Below are 18,474 nucleotides of genomic sequence, written 5' to 3' on the forward strand. Positions count from 1 at the left end.
TGACTCGAACAAGGTAGTAGGTCCATCAGGCCTCCCTAAGGTGTTCCTGGGATCCAGTCATCTGAAACAGTTAGCACGCATTGCAAACAGGTAGCAGGCCTCCCTAAAGGCTGGTTATCAGGTAGTAGGCCTTAATAGGCCTCCCTTGAGGGCGAGTTCCTTAATCAGGATGCTCGAAAAGCCTGCGTAGCTTGACTGTCGAGTCCCAGATGGTGGTCACTCGAACGAGGTAGTAGGCCCCATCAGGCCTCCCTAAGGTGTTCCTGGGACCCAGTCATTTAGCACGTATTGCAAACAGGTAGTAGGCCTCTCCAGGCCTCCCTAAAGGCTGGTTATCAGGTAGTAGGCCTTAATAGGCCTCCCTTGAGGACGGGTTCCTTAAACAGGATGCCCGACTAGCCTGCGTAGCTTGACTGTCAAGTACTAGGCCTCCATTAGGCCTCCTTGAGAAAACAAGGGTAACCTCAGCAGGCGGTATTGCTGTCAGGTAGTAGGCCTCACCAGGCCTCCCTGTGGACGGAGTCCCGAGCCAGGATGCTTGGGTTTCCAGCATGGGTTGCGGTTAGGTAGTAGGCCTCTATAGGCCTCCCTGGAAATACCCGCTATCAAGTAGTAGGCCCACAGGGCCTCCTTGAAGGTGAAGTTCCTGAGCTAGGCACTTTGATTACCAGTTCTCTGTGAGAACTTGTGGTAGTTGGGCCTACAGCTGGAGGTTACTCGCCAGGCAGGCTCAGCTGCTCCCCTCAATGAGGGTCGTCTATGAGTGCTCAGCCGCCTGAGCCTGGTCAGACGGTCGTAGGCCTCTCATGAGGCCTCCCTGTTAGATCAGTCATTTGGCCCTTTCGGCCTCCCTACTGCTTTGAAACACAAGCACCTGGTAGATCCTTGATTTGAGCAGGCAGACTCCCCTCGATAGCAAGGGTTGAAAAGCACTACGCTGAGTATTGCTCTCTTGGATAACCCGTCTCTGAGTTCCGGGCTAAGTAAGACTGCCTGTGTTTCAGCTTGGGCACCATCCAGAGGCTCTGTTTTGAACAGACAGGGTTGGCTAAATCGAAGTGTCCATAACACTTAGGGCACCAGGTCAGGCCTCCCTGGTGGCACTCGGGAGAACTTTTTCCCGAGTAGTGACTGGCTGGGGTTCCTTCGGGTCCCCTAGCCACATTCCCTTGAAGGGACCCCTTCAGTGGAAGTAGTGGTCCCGGGCCTTCGAGCTGTCTAGATGGAACTCCACGCAGTGCGTTAGGGTTCCGTTTAGTTGTATAGCTTGGGCTATGACCGTAGGGAGTGCTGTCACTGTCAGCCCAGGACCTGAGGGGGAATCGCTCAGGTTTTTCTATGAATTACTTGAGTTGACAGTTGTCACTGCCAACGGGCAGACACTCCCCTCAGCATGGCGGCGTTGGTATATCGTTCCCCATAGCGTCAGCTAGACGCAGCGAGAGTTCCCTTTCGAAAGGGAACGTCTAAGGTTACGTATGTAACCTCTGTTCCCTGAGAACAGGGAACGAGCGCTGCGTCGCGTTGCCATGCTTCAGGGCCTATCTGCCATACAGTCCCTTCAGACGAGAAGATGTGTATGTGTTGGCACGGCGCCCTTTTATACTTCCGGGTCGCACGTTGATGACGTCATGGGCTGACGTCGGTCAAAGACTTTGCCGTGATTCGATAGTAGCTTCAGACACCAGTCATGCCGAGGGCGTTCCCCATAGCGTCAGCTAGACGCAGCGCTCGTTCCCTGTTCTCAGTTCTCAAACACTTTTACTGTTTGTACTGTAATTTGTTGACAGACCATGTCATTGCGATACAGAAAGGAAAAGACAGCACTGCAGAGCACAAAGAAAAAAAAACTGAAAAACAAAAGTAGAAATGTGAACGTCTAATGGAAATGTATAGAAATGGTTGACATATTATAACTTGTTCAACCATTTTGCATGTCAAGACTTATGCTATGAACTAATGCCTAAATGTTGTGGGGGGTGAGACTATTCAACAGAGACCCATCATAATACATTTTGATCAACATGACAAAAGCAATTGATAATGTAGGAAACAGCAGAGAATTGTACATAATCATTTGCATGGATGTACCAAAGCATTTGCAACTTGTTCAAAGAAATGAGAAACTGCTTTTTTGATGTGCACAAGTGACAAAATGATGTGAAGATTGAACAGGTAGTTTTGAGAATTTCAATTCTGATCTGAGAAATGTACCAAAGCGACTGAGAAAAACTGTAATATCAAACACGTCAAGCTCGTGATTTTCTTATGTCCATTCATTCGTCTCATCCTCATTATATAATGAAGAAACTTCTGTTCTGTCTCTTGCCAGATGTGATGCAGGGGAGCTTTGTCATTAATGTTAGTTTTTATTTTTATTTGCCTGTTTTTAGCTTGCAGTGCCTCGTTTTCTTCACCACAACAAGACATCCTGTTATGCAGAAGACTTCTTGAATGTATTCAGAGTTTTTCCTTATTGAAAATAAGGTATTTTCACCCAAATATCCTGTGTTGGAATTGACTTGTTAATAAAGTAATGTGATAAAATGTCAACCCTGTTGTCTGTTTCTGTATTTTGCTTAATATATTTATGTTTTTAGTCATTTTTGTCTTTTGGGACAGTGAGAAATAAACAATTGTTACTACAATTTAAAATATTTAATTGGACCAACCACACAGTTTCACTGTAAAACATTTCTCCAATTCAAAATTTTCTAGTGACTGATCACATCAAAAAATTTTAGTTGGCCAAATAGAAAAATTTAGATGTGATTGGTCACTAGAAAATTTTTAATTGGAGAGGTCTAACATTTTTTCAGTGTTGGTAAATTAAATTTTTCCATTGGCTCAACATATTATTTCTAATTGAGCCCATGTTAACAGACTGTTGCCACAATGGATACAATTCAATTCACAGAAATTCAATTTGGCCAATTGAAAATTTTAGATGTGACCAGTCACTAGAAAATTTTGAGTTGGGAAGATTATAAATTTTTTCCATTGGCTCAACATATTTCTAATTGAGCCCAAGTTAACAGGCTGTTGCCACAATTGATAAAATTACATTTACAGAATTTCACTTGGGCCAATTGAAAACTTTAGATGTGACCAGTCACTAGAAAATTTTGAGTTGGGAAGATTATAATTTTTTTACAGTGTACAGTTTTGTTGTATTGCACATTTCATTAATTTTATTTGTTCATAATACATTACTACTACTGTTTATTTATTCAACTTCAAAAATCAAATGTTAAAAATGTATGTATGTAAAAGGCCATTACCTAATTACCTAAACCTTATTATAAAGATTTACTGAGTGAAATTAATGTGTTGCCATTTTAAATGACTTTAAAATGTAAATAAATATTAAGAGAGGTGCCTCTCTGGGTTTTGGGCTGGTTGAAAATATAAACCTGACTTATAGTCCTTAAAAACATGCGTGCATCAGCTAAAATTTGCACCAGTCCATCTGTACAATATGAGAAAATGCAATTTCCCTTTAATAAATTCCCCATTTATTGGTTGTGGATTTTTTAAAACCCTGGTCTTAGATACAGCCAGAGTTCAACCAATCAGAAGGAAAAGCAAAGCTGGGTGCTGATAAATCCAGAGAATACCTCTCTTCCACCACTTCCACTTTTCTCTGAAAACCAAACCTGACTGGACAAGTAGAGGCCCTGCAGGCAGACAATGAGTTTTTATGTGTTTGGACAGTCCCCTGTCCTCTAAGAAAATCACTGTATCCTGGTGTTGCATTGGGTGGAAAGAGAGAGAGAGAGAGAGAGAGAGAGAGAGAGAGAGAGAGAGAGAGAGAGAGAGAGAGAGAGAGAGAGAGAGAGAGAGAGAGAGAGAGAGAGAGAGGGAGAGAGAGAGAGAGAGAGAGGAGAGAGAGAGAGAGAGAGAGAGAGAGAGAGAGAGAGAAAAATGTGCCATCATACAAGGTCTGTTTGTGATGCGTGCAAACCGGGTTTCACAGTAAACACTATTTCTGCATAGGTGAGTTTAAAAATGTAATTTTTGCTTGAACAAAATACAGAAAATGTCCACATGATCATACCTCCAAAACATTTAACATATTCTGTGGTTATAAGTATTGTTTTGTCCAAGTGATCTGGGATCTTTTCAGCTGTACACATATGGTGTTGTCAGAAAAACAGAATTCAGAACTGATTCAGATTGTCATAAGACAAAGAATCTCTCTCTGTTCTCCTGTGAGTTTAGCAGACTCACAATGCTAAACTCACAGGGGCTCCACGAATCGTGCAAACAATCACTTCTTAACCACTTCCATCGAGGTGATTTCAGAATTTCAAATGGATTAAATATATAATAACCCATATTACACACACACACACACACACACACACACACACACACACACACACACACACACACACACACACACACACACACACACACACACACACACACACACACACTTACTTAGCTTTACTTAGCTATCCAAATGGGGACATTGCATAGACTTGTTTTTATAAATAAATACCTTGATTCAAGTATTCCTGATATATAGAGAGTTAATGCATGTGCATCTACAGTCTTTCTTTTTGTCTTATACAGACTTATAAGGACATAATGATATCACTTTCACATATATTTGAGGGTGGAAATGTTTCAGCTAATCTTTTTACAGCTACTCACTGTTTTTGCAAGTATAGATTTCTGCAGGATAGTAACAGGAGTTACTAGATCAGTGGGCGAGGCCATAAACAGAGGGCGTTTTTCACTGCGTTACCTGATTTTCTCACGTCACAGTGTGGGTAGGGTTTAGGGGTGGGGTCAGGTGAGGTCGGGTGAAGGGGATCATTTTCATTGCATGGTATAAACACCTATCAGTTTGAAAACACCCACAAATTTAGAAAGGCCCACTTTTGTTCTGCAGAGGCCTCATACTTATTTTTTATCAAGACCCAAGCGAATCCAACACTAATGGGAACATACTGCAGACAAAATATTTATAATTTAAAGATATGATTCATTATACTTAAATTGTAAACAAAGTCAAATTTTAATTGTGATCGGGATTTCAACTCTCTTCTATTGAAAGCCTTTTATTTTAGGTTCAAGCCAAGCAGAGATATTGTCCTTAAATTTTTATGAAAGCTGAGTGAATGCTTATGACAAAAAATGTTACGATAAAATCCCCAACATCCCTTTTGGAAAAACTCTAATCTATAATTCATTACTCTAAACTCAGAGATTCACAAATGGGAGAGGCTTTCAAACTTGCTGAGTGATCAAGGTAAAGGGATGAGGAGAGATAGAGCTGACCCTCAAGGGATCCTAGGGTTGCTATGAGCTCTGATGTCCTACATGCGGACATCCATTATGCTGTAGGAAAACAACTAACATAATAGCACTTGCTCTTAAACACTGTAATGGAGGAAGTGTGACCCTCGTGATCACTATATCACAAAAGTCTGACACCACTTGCAAGAAGGAAGAACATTTGACTTTTTGAACAAAACAGGTCACATGCTCAGTGCTACAAATATGCTTATTTGATTAGTGACTTAGAAATAATTCATTAAAAGGGATAATTAATAAAATAATGAATTGTGAGATAATCAGATTCCAATGTGGACTCTCTCTCTCTCTCTCTCTCTCTCTCTCTCTATATATATATATATATATATATATATATATATATATATATATATATATATATATATATATATATATATATATATATATATATATATATATATATATATATATATATATATATATATATATATATATATATATATATACACACACATACATACACACATTCTATATATCATAGTCCAATCGTTATGTATGCCACAGTGATGGTTAAAAAAATAATTAATAGAAATGAGAATCCATTGGGGCCAAACTTTAGTTGAGATTTGCTGCCTCAGCAACTAAGCTTCAGTGACAGCCATGAGTTTCAGCTCTTTTTGTGGTTTGATGGCCTCGTGTTTAGCATATCATCAATTATAAACAGTGTGGGGTAATCATGAGGGACATTTTAATTAGAAAAAAAACCAAAAAAAAAAAAATTCTTGGCCAAAAGTTGCTGTATTTTTAATCATCTGTTACAAAGACGAAACCAACTCATGGGAGAAGCAGTTGACAAGGTGTTTTGGACCTCAAAATGAATGAAGACAGAGAGAAAGAGATATTAGCCTATCAACAGACGGATGGAAAAACAGATCATGCAACAGATGGAGAGACATATCACATGACTGGTGTAAGCATGATGATACTAGACCCTTTTCACAGACTGTGATGACGCGTTTTAACTGTGATAACGCGTAAATCCTGCAGCGTTTTTGTATTTTCATTAAAAAAAAAAATGTATGTACATTTATAACACTAATACTTTGTTATTTGTTACTTTTCATCAAATTACAAAAAAAAAAAAAGTTACCGCTGCTGCGAGGGTGTTTCTACAGCGTCTATGGGAGTGATGGTAAAAATGAACATTTCTCTCTTTTGACTGCCGTTATCAATTTTCACTGTATTTTTTCCCTCTTTTTGAACGTTGTATAATCACTATTGTGGCGTTTTTCTTTTGCTATTTGAGCAAATGGGTACACAAAAAAATATTGAATGTATTCTCTCATTCACAACTACAATAGTTAACCCAACTATGACGACTTCTGCTCTGAGAAACCCGGAAATGTGAAAAGGGTCTCTTGTCGCGATTCACCAGTGAGAGTGCCCCTGATTACCACCAGAGGGCACTTCACCCCGGACTGTAATTCCATCAAAGACTACATTACCCATAATCCTTTGCCCGGACTGATCAGCACTCATCCTTTACACCTGTGTCTCATTTACCTCATTACCATGCCTATATAAAACCATGTTCACACTAGCTGTTTCCATCCACCTATTTTTATGCGCATTTTGGGATATCGCATCAAAAAATGCTGAATGGAAACGCCATGATGCGCATAAATTCTAATAATGCGCATAAAAAACGTATGTGCTCGTTTGAGTCGGATACATTTTCTATCCGATATGAAAACATGCGCATAAACTACGATGGAAATGCATTATCGAATAAATTCCTTGATGCGCGTAAAAAAAAATCATATGACTTTTGCGATGTTACAGCATAACTGTACTAACCAGCGGGAAACTCTTGTTTGCAAAACATCTGAAATGCTGTTTTGGTCATTCAGAAGTCTGTTGTCAAAGATGCTCCTTATATTCCCTCCTGTCTTACATGACTGCGTTCCCAAACAGCAGCATCTGCCTGACAACAAGTTTATTGAGCACCGTTGGCATGAGTTTCTCTGAGACGCAAATAATTTATTATATACACAAATGATTATATATGGTGGCTTCTCCTATATTTCTTAGTGATTTCTTAGCGGTAGTTGATCAGGAAGTGATGATTTTGTTCTCTTTGACTGACTGGATGGAAACGGTGCTTTATTCCCAAATGTTTTATGCAATATTGCATTTTTGCACATAAATTACATTTGCAACTTTGGGTGGAAACATAGCTACTGTCATTCACTGCGAAGTCTTGTTTAGTGCAATTCTGAGTGTTCTCCCCGATTTCTTGCTAGTATTCTGGATTACTCTTTTGCCCGTGTTCCCTGCCTTGTTGTGTTTATTTGTTTGGACTGCCTGCCTGTTTTGACCTTGCCTGCACGTTTGACTATGATTGTGGATTACCCTTTCATTAAAGCCGTTTGGATCCTCAACAGTTGTCTCTCGGAGCAGTTTCGTTACAATATATGGTTAAAACTCTCTCGAAATGCACAACTGCTCTTGCATTGCTACACTGCCTTATCTGACAGCAAAGAGCTCCAGCCATTTTCTCAGGAAACTGGCCCGTCTCTGATAAGATTAATTCCCATGAGCCAGTCCAAACAGGCTTTTGGCTTGAGCCTCCACACCAAGAACATCATCCAAAACAGGGCAGATTAAATTCACAAGCTTGCAAACATATGCTGACATAACCTGCCAAGTCAGACAGGCTTTTATGGGACACATACAAGTGGCACATACAAGCCCAGACCGAATTAAATATGAATTCAAATGTGCCGATAAATGAGGTAATTAGGCTGTTTCCAAGATATCATAACTACACAGTCTCTTATTTCTTGTGAACGGCCGAACATCTCCCATCCTCCACGCTCGACGAGTAGGCTATGCACTGATTTCCGAGCATACAATCTAACACCTGAATAAGCTCCAGTGTTCAATGGACTGCAGAACAAAACAGTCCTGAGGCCTGCTGATGAAAATACCATATAAGTAAGTAGTCACGTCAAGTTCTCTATGACTCATAAAAACACATCTAGGGTTATTACAGATCTGACTTCATTGAAGCATAATTATGTTTTTTTGACAAACATGGCTGACTTCTTGCTATAGAAATGTAACCATGGAAACTGAGTGAATGTGTGTTGAGGGGCATTGAGAGTCCAGCTTCCCATGGTGAGAGCTGAGGCATGCTGGGTAGTGGGTTTTGTTCTGACATTAGTGAGGAACTGCCCACACGTTCTTCTAGCTCAAACTTCTTCTAGATACAACAGCATATTTAGCGCTAATGCAGATGGGTGAGGAAATGTTTATGAAAACTGGACACGCACAAATTGAGTAGACTAATTTCATGCCATATGGGATGTGGAGTGCTATACTGATTGAGAGGTAGAGAAAGATCACAAGATCCGTGCTGCCACCTAGTGTACAATAATATCAACTTAGCTAATAAATACAGGACTCGAGTTATGGCAAGCCGTTTTTACTTTGAATCATTCCCAGGATATGAATTCTTGAATTCAAATTTCACTAGTTAAAATACTAATTCTTGATATCAACAATTCAATTTTCACTAGTTAAAATGAATTGATATCTTACTAGTTGAAATTCCGATTTTCACATATCACAAATACAATTCTTATTAGTAAAAACCTTTATTTTTGATATCAATAATTACGTGGTTACTATAGTGCAAATGTCTATTCTTGATATTAACAATTGTTACAAGTAAAACATGTTATTTTTGATATCAATAATTCAATTGCCACTAGTGACAATGTTAATTTTTTATATCATGAATGTGATGGTAGTAAGAAAGCCATTTAAGTTATCTGAAATTATTCACAATTCAATTGTTTATATCAAGAAATCAATTCCTGATATCAACAATTGAATTTGATGGCATCCTATGGTAACTTTTCACTAGTGAAAATCAAAAACTGATATCAAGAATTAGATTTTTTACTAGTTGAAATTGAATTGTTGATATCAAGAATTAGCATTTTATCTGGTGAAAATTGAATTGTTGATATCAAAAATTCATATCCTGTGAATGAATAAAAGTTAAAATGGCTTGATAAAAATACACTTAAGTGTATATATTTGCTTTCAGTGGTCTGTATTTCATCACACATGGGCAATGTTTCTATGTGATGAAAATATAAGTCGTCTTTCTTTGTGTTTTGTAAGTTGCTTATAATGACAGGTTTCATGTAAGGTATGCTCACTGACTTTTAATGTTGGTATGCTAATGACTGTATGGTATTTAACCCTAGAGAGAGTACGTTTTCAGAGAGACAAAATTACAAAGTTTGCCCTCTCTCAGGTGAGGTTGCTGGCCCATTTTGAGGAAGAACTGCGGTGTGGAACTGCAGAGGTGGGAAAATGCAGCCTCATCACATTTCCCCGCTCTGCTAGAGAAGATGTGACTAATTAAACTGACTCCAGATCAGTCACCGTGACAAAAAGTCTCAGGTGGGCTGACCCAGTTTTCCTTTCAGCAAGTACACTATTATACACATGAGGGAAACCCCATCAACAAGCAATCACACAAACACAATGGTGTAGTCCTAAGAATCCCAGATCACTATGGACACAAAACAACTCTTTTACTAGCTATAGGAGGTCACTTAAGCACAAGGCTGCAAAAGACAAATGTTGTCAGAAGTTGCATGCTTTTTTACAAGTTTCGAATTTGAATGTATAGTTTCACAACTCACAAGCTGGAAGATTCACACACACAACTTTACATTTCTTTAGTGTCCATCACTGAACATCTCATTGTTTTAACCAAATATAGTTTCATTAACAGCCTAAAGGAAGTTATGGATCACCAGTTAGACCGGTCTAAGTGGGCGGAGTTTCTTATAACATGAACAAAAGCTGATGAGAAACCTGATTTCCTAAAATTGCATTATCCTCATTCTGATCATTCCTAAACCTGTTTCTCTTGTATTTTAGAAGCTTTCACTTTGTTGTTTTTCTGTTTTCTGTCTTTTCTAGGTTAATATTTATCTTCTGCATATTGAAATGCACTTATTTTAAACCAAGTAGGTGAATTAATTTGAAGAAAAAAAAGAATGTCTTGCATAAATATAATAAAAAAGAACAAATGTTTTGAATATGTCAAAAGTTTTATTTTTAAATCATTTTTAAACCATTTTCAGTGTGAACCTACAGATGTAGAAGATAGTCCTCACATACCATCAAACAACTCCAAAGTGCTTACACTTATATTGCACAATATAAAACATTAATGATTAAGACTGAAACACTATATTACCTATGTTTCATAAGAAAAGCGTGAACAGACTGGAAGTAAAAAGTGGCTGCACTGTATAGGAATGATAAACAGAACTATCTGGATGTGTAAGTCCTCAGGGTGCACGAACCCAAACTTCATTGTGCCTGTTGATCAAGTTCCAAGGTGCGTCATAGCCAGCTGCATCAAACCTGTTTTCAATAAACTCCTTTCCTGCAGCATTGAGGTCTTCTTTAAGCTGCTGCACATTCTCTAGGGCATCTTCATCAGAAGCCAGACCACTAAACGACCTGCAATGCCCAGCAAAGAGAGAATGTTTAAATGATAAATGATAAATGAACAGTTTTTGACTGTCATTCGTTTCTGAAATGACTAACCTGACATAGACAGTACAGCTTGGTACAACGGTTTTTCTGATGGTTGCATCGATGGGTTCAGGGATGTCCGAGTCAGATTGAAAGACGGAAATGGACACTTGTCTCTCCCCCAGTCCATCAGCTTCCTTCACTGACAGCAGCACAGGCCTGGTCATAGCAATCTCCTTCTCTGAGAAATAAAATTACAGTCAAATAAGATGAGTGAATTAACAATGGCTTATTTTTCTCCAACAAAACCATGAGTTTGGTGAAGCTTACTTACTCTCACTGTTTTCCCCTTGATTGAAATAATACAGTCTCCAAAATCCATCCTTTATATCACTCTGGCTGGTACTCACAATATCAGTGGTAATCCAGGAGCTCGTGTTGTAGTTGCGTTCCTCAAATCCCTTTTATTAACACAATGATGCAACTGTTTTACATAAGAAACCAAATTTGAAAAATTCCAAACTAAATTTAAAAAAAAAAAGTCATAGGCCTACCTGATATTCATTTACCAGAGTGTACATGGGACACTCATGCCCATGACAAAACCAGGGGGCTTCCCAACATTCTGTATATGAGAAACATATAAGTCCAACCAGGAGACACAGAGCTGAAGGTAGAGTCCTCGCCATTGCACTGCAAGATGCCAAATATTGTGTCAGGTTGTTTGTGTACTGTGATCTTGTGTCAGACACACCCCTCAACATTTCATGAATTCTCCCTCCCCTCACGCTAAACTACCATATAGTATGACAACGAGGAAACAATTAACCTGCTCCACTTCTTTCTTCCATGAAAAACAACTAGAACAGTAAATATTTACCATGCATTTAGAAAGGATATAAATGCACCAGACAAGCATTATAAAGCACAATGACAGATTAAATGAATAATGACTTGCATTCGTGTTTTCAAACTATCAGCACCGTGTCCTTGAGCAAGGCACTTTATCATTAGTAACTCCAGTAATACGTGTACTGTAAATTGCTTTAAATAAAAGTGTCAATTAAATGAGTAGTGATGAGTAATTATTCAATTGACTAAACTGGCAAAGTTATGGCTTGCTTAATAGTGTCAGCTGGAATCACCAGTTATTTAAATGAAGGAAAAAAGTGGAACGTTTCCTCATAAATAATTTGCCTCTTTAATTCAAAATAAAACTGGTAGGATGAACAGGTGCTTAACCGGTTTGAGCCTTAATTCACTTGAACGTGATCCATGCAGAGTTCTTCCAGCACTAATCATAAAACAAAAGCAGAATCATAATGGAAATAGCTAAGCACACTCAAGACCACATATCCCTCCATAAATGTATCAGCTTAAGGTTGTTAATAATAAGCTTTAATGACATTTAAATCGTGGCTGCGACTCAGATGAGATGTCTAAATCCCTTTCATTTTCACCGTTAGATGAAGTAGATGCTCAAAATGTGCAATTTATTAACCAGGGTATAAAAGTTTTTGTGCGGTATAGACACCTCCCCTTCCAAAACCAATTCATCTGAACAATTTGAGATGTAAGCCTGTCCTCTGACCCACATCTTAGACAAAACCTAAAGCAAGTCATTTTCCTAAACAGTGTTTTGTAAACTGACCTCAGTGTTGTGACACACACACCTATACAGATCTTCGTATATCCATGTCATCCAAACTGTTCATCCCAAAGTGCTCTCAGTGTTTTTTTTTCATGCTTGTGAACACAAACCAGTTCCAATGTGCAGTGTGCACTAGATTCAAATTGAATTATTGCATTAATTAATTAATTAATAATTAGTTAATTAATTAATTAATTGTCTTCTTATCAACCTCTCCATTTTGATATGTATTTTACAGTAATCAAAAATGACTTCTAATGACTATTAAGAATAATAATAATAACAATAATAATTATTATAACTCCATGGCCCGGTTTCACAGACAGGGCTTAGACTAAGCCAGGATTAGGCCTTAGTTCAATTAGGACATTTAAGTAATTTTTATAAACGTGCCCAAGAAAAAAACATTACTGGTGTGCATCTTTAGACAAAACAATGCCACTGACATATTTTAAGATTTGTCATTTTCCTAAACAGTGTTTTGTAAACTGACCTCAGTGTTGTGACACACACACCTATACAGATCTTCGTATATCCATGTCATCCAAACTGTTCATCCCAAAGTGCTCTCAGTGTTTTTTTTTCATGCTTGTGAACACAAACCAGTTCCAATGTGCAGTGTGCACTAGATTCAAATTGAATTATTGCATTAATTAATTAATTAATAATTAGTTAATTAATTAATTAATTGTCTTCTTATCAACCTCTCCATTTTGATATGTATTTTACAGTAATCAAAAATGACTTCTAATGACTATTAAGAATAATAATAATAACAATAATAATTATTATAACTCCATGGCCCGGTTTCACAGACAGGGCTTAGACTAAGCCAGGATTAGGCCTTAGTTCAATTAGGACATTTAAGTAATTTTTATAAACGTGCCCAAGAAAAAAACATTACTGGTGTGCATCTTTAGACAAAACAATGCCACTGACATATTTTAAGATTTGTCAGTGCAAGATTCTTTCAGTTAAAACAGCTCAAACATGCATTTTAGTCTAGGATTAGCTTAAGCATTGTCTGTGAAACCGGGGGTATAATTAATTAATAGATAGATAGATAGATAGATAGATAGATAGATAGATAGATAGATAGATAGATAGATAGATAGATAGATAGATAGATAGATAGATAGATAGATAGATAGATAGATAGATAGATAGATAGATAGATAGATAGATAGATAGATAGATAGATAGATAGATAGATAGATAGATAGATAGATAGATAGATAGTGAGCCTTTAGGACCATCCTTCCAGTTTGATATGTATTTTAAATATATTATTATTATGCTAAATTTGCAGATCTAAACCATAACTTCAAATGATAAACTTGATGTAGACGTGAATTATCACCACCAGGTGCCGCCCAATAACAAAAAATTCGTTGTCTCAGAGAAGAAGGGGGCGTGTAACGGAACAGAAAGAGAGAGAGAGGGAGAGAGAGAAAATCACAACTCAGCCGTCGAGCAATTTGAGAGGCTGCTGTCACGCACCCTGAGCACAGAAGCGACCAGCCGTGCGCCTTCCTCATGCGCGCGGACAGCAGACACGGGTTCAGCACCGCACTGAGCTGGACAGGATGCTGATGGACAGATGGAAACAGACAGAGTCTCTGACATAGAGACAGAGGGTCCACCCGTACAGCAAGTGCATAAAGGGGAGAGGTATTCGCCGGTACTCTAGGGCTGCATCCCTATTTTCAGAGGGGACAGCATGGGCAGAACAGTTATCCTTAAAATGGTAGTCACAAAAATTCGATCCTAACAAGGGGGAATTCGCGGAAAAGTATCAACGAAGGATTTGACCTGCTTGTCGGTGAATTGTTTTATAGCCTAGCACTTCAATAAGTTGCTCGGGAGAATGGAAAAGCCCACCCAGCCTCAGCTGCAGTCGAGCATATCCAAGAGCGCAGAAGGTCCATCTGAGGATCTCTCCAAACTTACGGATGAGGAGCTTCTGAAATGGAGCAAGGAGGAGCTGGTTCGCCGGCTGCGCAGATCCGAGACTGAGAAAATGAGCGTTATAGTGGACCACAGCAATCTCATCCGAGAGGTGAACCGCAGGCTTCAGCAGCACCTCAACGAGATACGAGGGCTAAAGGTAAGGCGAGCCTGGGTTCAGGTTACAGGGTTTAGGCGAAATGGAACGGCGAATTCTGGTCATGTTTGATGATAGCTACATATCACATCGTTTGGTACCAATGAATCAAATAGATCGTTTTATTTCAATTAATTATTTATTTTAACTTAATTGTTTTGTAAAAACAATTCTTTTTTAAAAAGCGTCACGTGGCCTTTACATGTCCGATTTTACACGTTTACACATGGCCTTTCAGCTTTTATTGTGCAGCTTTAAACAGTTTTTTAAATAGTCTTTTCTTCTAAGATTTAGCTCCTCTCACATGCATTCTCTGTGATGGGCATTAAGGTAAATTGTCTCTTGTGATGTTCTTATAGAACATTATGCTACAAAATTTTCTATAGTATGCAATAAACAAACAATCTAAAAAAGCATAATCAAGTAGGAATTTATTGTAGACAGATTTATTGTAAAGTAGACCCAAATTGGCAGCTTCATTCACAATATATATATATATATATATATATATATATATATATATATATATATATATATATATATATATATATGGGTGTGGGTGTGTGTGTTTATATATGTGTGTATATATATATATATATATATATATATATATATATATATATATATATATATATATATATATATATATATATATATATATATATATATATATATTGATGCCAGTGTTGTTTAACTGAACTTTCCTCAGTCAATTTTTGCATTGCTTAGACATCAGTGTTGAGTCATAGATTTTTTTTTTTTTTTCAGGAGGTGAATCAAAAGCTTCAAGAGGACAACCAGGAGCTGCGGGACCTCTGCTGCTTTCTGGATGATGACCGGCAGAAAGGGAAGAAGGTCTCGAGGGAGTGGCAGCGATTGGGCCGCTACAGCGCAGGGATCATGCGTAAGGAGGTGACGCTGTACCTGCAGAAGCTGAAAGAGCTGGAGCAGAGGCAGGAGGAAGTAGTGAGGGAGAACCTTGAACTGAGAGAGCTGTGCCTTATGCTGGATGAGGAGAAGGGCTCTGGAGTTACTGGCAGGACAGCAGGTACCGGGGGACCAGCCGGCTGCAGGAATTCAATCGATAGTCAGAGCAGCCTGTCTCACGCCAGTGGCCCTGGGCCTGGCCTACTAAGGGATGTGGGTGACGGGAGCAGTACCTCCAGCGCGGGCAGCACCGACAGCCCTGACCATCTCACACATAAGCAGCAGCTGTTGGGTGGCCCGGTTGGAGGCAGTCCTGACCACCTACATAAGCCAGGCTCAGGGGAGGAGGCTCCGGGTCCTGAGCATGCAAGCCGCAGACATAGCACCAGCCAGGAGTATGCAGCGCACACCTATCCCCAAGTGTGCCGGTCTCGCTGTGGGTCCTTCTCCAGTCCTGATCATAAGGGCTTACGGGGTCTCAGTCCAGAGAAACTTGGCAAGAGCCTGTCGAGAGGCAGTCCAGAGCAGTTCTCGAAACACTTGCTGGTGTCCTCTCAACCCCCTGGCAGTCCGGACCTTTTCCAGAAGCACAGGGCTAGCTTGAGTAGTATGTGTGGGAGTCCAGAGCCCAAACAGATTCTATCAGGGACACCGGAACACCTGCAGAAGGGACGTGTCATATCTGGGAGCCCAGAGTTGTTAAGGCATCAGCACAGCAAGTTTGGCAGCCCCGGCCGAGAGGTGGCACAAAAGCGGCCGGGCGTAGAGGAGATGTCCCCTCATCACCGGAACATCTATAGCGGTATGAACGGTGGGTCCGACTGGAGCCTGCTGTAGCACCCACAAAGAGATATGGAGTCCCATTTGAGTGCACATGCAGAGGGGATAGTCATCCTTCATTCTTGAGCCAGAAAATCCCCAATTCCCAGCCAGGCACTAAAACATCCCATTCAGCCAACCATGATCTGCATTTAGTCTAGTTTTACTTTGCTCAGTTCAGAAAAGGCAATGGCCAGATAGAGCAGGGGCTTTAGTGTCTGGCTAGAGCAGAACATCTCATCTCTGGTAAAGGTCGGTGGTGTCCAGTCTTGGTCCTCTTAGGCCATGATTTTAACAGGCTTTATCAATCAGCCTCTGTACCTGTGCTTCCGAAGCCATTTTTTATGCTCTGGAACCCAGCTGAGGGAACACTGTAATCAATCAATCAAAGACCAAAATACTCAGAGGCCCAACAAAAGCCAGAAGACAGTGCTGCCCAGCAGGACCAGGAGTGGACACCATTGTATTTGCCATATGCATGCAGGTGAGTGGAGTGGCAAAGTGTATGAGTCAGCAGAAGGAGCAGTGTTGAGGAAAGCCCCATTCTTTTTATTTACCTTTTTTCCTTATTTTCCCATGAGTCCTTCTATCTTTTAAAATATTTTTTATTTTATTTTTTTTCTAAACTTTGCTTTTCCATATGCAATAAATTATTTTAGAAATAATTTTAGTTTCAATTTGCTTTCATTCTACTTTCTTGCAATTCAAAATGCAATTCTGCGTCCTGTTTGCAATCTTAATTCAAATTCAGGATTTGAATTGGGATTTTAAATGCATTCTCAATTCAATTCCGAATGATGCCCACCCTGGTGTTTAAGATGAATGCTGAAACCCACAATTTTTCTTGAATTAAACACACAAACATATACATATGTACACATTACTCACCCAGAATACAATTTAAACTCCGACAGACAGACAGACAGACACACACACACACACACACACACACACACACACACACACACACACACACACACACACACACACACACACACACACACACACACACACACACACACACACACACACACACACACACACACACACACACACACACACACACACACACACACACACACCACAAGCTGCTGGTACAGATCTTAGCTGGCTCTTGTCACTCTTGTTCATTTTTGTGGCATTAACTTGGTGATGTTGGTCTTAGTTTCTGTGGGATTTAGTTTCGAGTTCTGAAAATTCGAAATTTGTATGCAGCATGTGAACAGTGAAGTCTGTTTTACAGAAAAAATATGCATTTGGCAGATATTTTTATCCCCCCCAATTTGATCAGTTCATGCAGTCCTTGAGAATCGAACCCATGGCTTTGGTGCTGTTAGCATCATGCTTTTCTGTTTGAGCTACCTTATAATAATGTAAGTTATTGCAGAATTACTACATTACTGCAATACAAAGAAAAAAATGGTAGGAACCCTCATGGTGTGAATTATAAATTGATCACGGATTTGCTTTAAATAGATTGTTAATAGCTTTGTGTGCAGATGCTGACATATCACAGAAACTGCAGTGTACATTATGGGAGGACAAACCATGTGAATGTGTGCAGAACAAAAGGGAGTAATATCAGACTCTCTTCCTGATATGTAGCATTCTCTCCAACTACATTCTGCTAATGATTTCTTGGAGGAGAAATGTGCTGAGCTTTGCAGCTTGCCAAGGCCATGGGACACTACCTGAAGCTGTTTGCTGTTTACCTTGCTCTGCATTTAATAGGAAAATAACAGCTGCTAATTAACACCTGAGTTCACTGACCTAAATGGATGCTCTGAGGATCTCAAACTAGAAACGGCACTGCTATTCTCATAAAGGATGGTTCGGAATGTGACATTTTGATTTATAGATTGTACAAAAGCTTGCCAATAGAATTATTCAAGTATCCTGCCTGGCAGATGGATGGTTGATTTAGAAGCTACATTGACCTTATTTCCTGTGGTTTGTTTCCTCTCTGAGTGCACAAAGGCCTTATATACAAGCTTGGTACCAGACAGCCGGTACTGAGATCCATCCTGCTGCTGATTTACCTCTTTTGACACCACCAGCTATAAGAGAGAGAAAAAGCTATTGTATTCTCTCTCTTTCTCGTTCCCTCAGTTGCTGTTCTTGTGTTCTTTCATTATTT

At 39.4% G+C, this 18,474-nt stretch overlaps 2 protein-coding genes across 2 annotated transcripts; one reads left to right on the top strand and one right to left on the bottom strand.

The window, feature by feature from the left end:
- Positions 1–10,388: 10,388 nt before the first annotated feature.
- Positions 10,389–11,528, bottom strand: soul2 (heme-binding protein soul2). The gene is made up of 4 exons (XM_079842617.1): positions 11,391–11,528; positions 11,171–11,297; positions 10,909–11,077; positions 10,389–10,821 (listed from the first exon to the last, which is right to left on the bottom strand). Exons 1-4 carry the CDS (start codon positions 11,523–11,525, stop codon positions 10,647–10,649), a joined length of 606 nt encoding a protein of 201 aa, XP_079698743.1. The 5' UTR covers positions 11,526–11,528; the 3' UTR covers positions 10,389–10,646.
- A 2,681-nt stretch (positions 11,529–14,209) lies between these two features.
- On the top strand, positions 14,210–17,056 carry ccdc85a (coiled-coil domain containing 85A). Its single transcript, XM_079842608.1, has 2 exons — positions 14,210–14,594; positions 15,360–17,056. Exons 1-2 carry the CDS (start codon positions 14,355–14,357, stop codon positions 16,353–16,355), a joined length of 1,236 nt encoding a protein of 411 aa, XP_079698734.1. The 5' UTR covers positions 14,210–14,354; the 3' UTR covers positions 16,356–17,056.
- The last annotated feature ends 1,418 nt before the right edge of the window (positions 17,057–18,474 follow it).

This window comes from Gobio gobio (assembly GCF_949357685.1).
Source record: "Gobio gobio genome assembly, chromosome: 18".
Classification (NCBI taxonomy): domain Eukaryota; kingdom Metazoa; phylum Chordata; class Actinopteri; order Cypriniformes; family Gobionidae; genus Gobio; species Gobio gobio.

Bases quoted from the DNA above. Each gene is read 5' to 3' on its own strand.
- soul2 (XM_079842617.1), bottom strand. From the start codon at position 11,525: ATGGCGAGGACTCTACCTTCAGCTCTGTGTCTCCTGGTTGGACTTATA. The intron at 11,298-11,390 runs GTAGGCCTATGA...TGTTAATAAAAG, and splicing joins CTCTGGTAAATGAATATCAG to GGATTTGAGGAACGCAACTA. The intron at 10,822-10,908 runs GTTAGTCATTTC...TGGGCATTGCAG, and splicing joins AGCTGTACTGTCTATGTCAG to GTCGTTTAGTGGTCTGGCTT.
- ccdc85a (XM_079842608.1), top strand. From the start codon at position 14,355: ATGGAAAAGCCCACCCAGCCTCAGCTGCAGTCGAGCATATCCAAGAGC. The intron at 14,595-15,359 runs GTAAGGCGAGCC...TTTTTTTTTCAG, and splicing joins ACGAGATACGAGGGCTAAAG to GAGGTGAATCAAAAGCTTCA.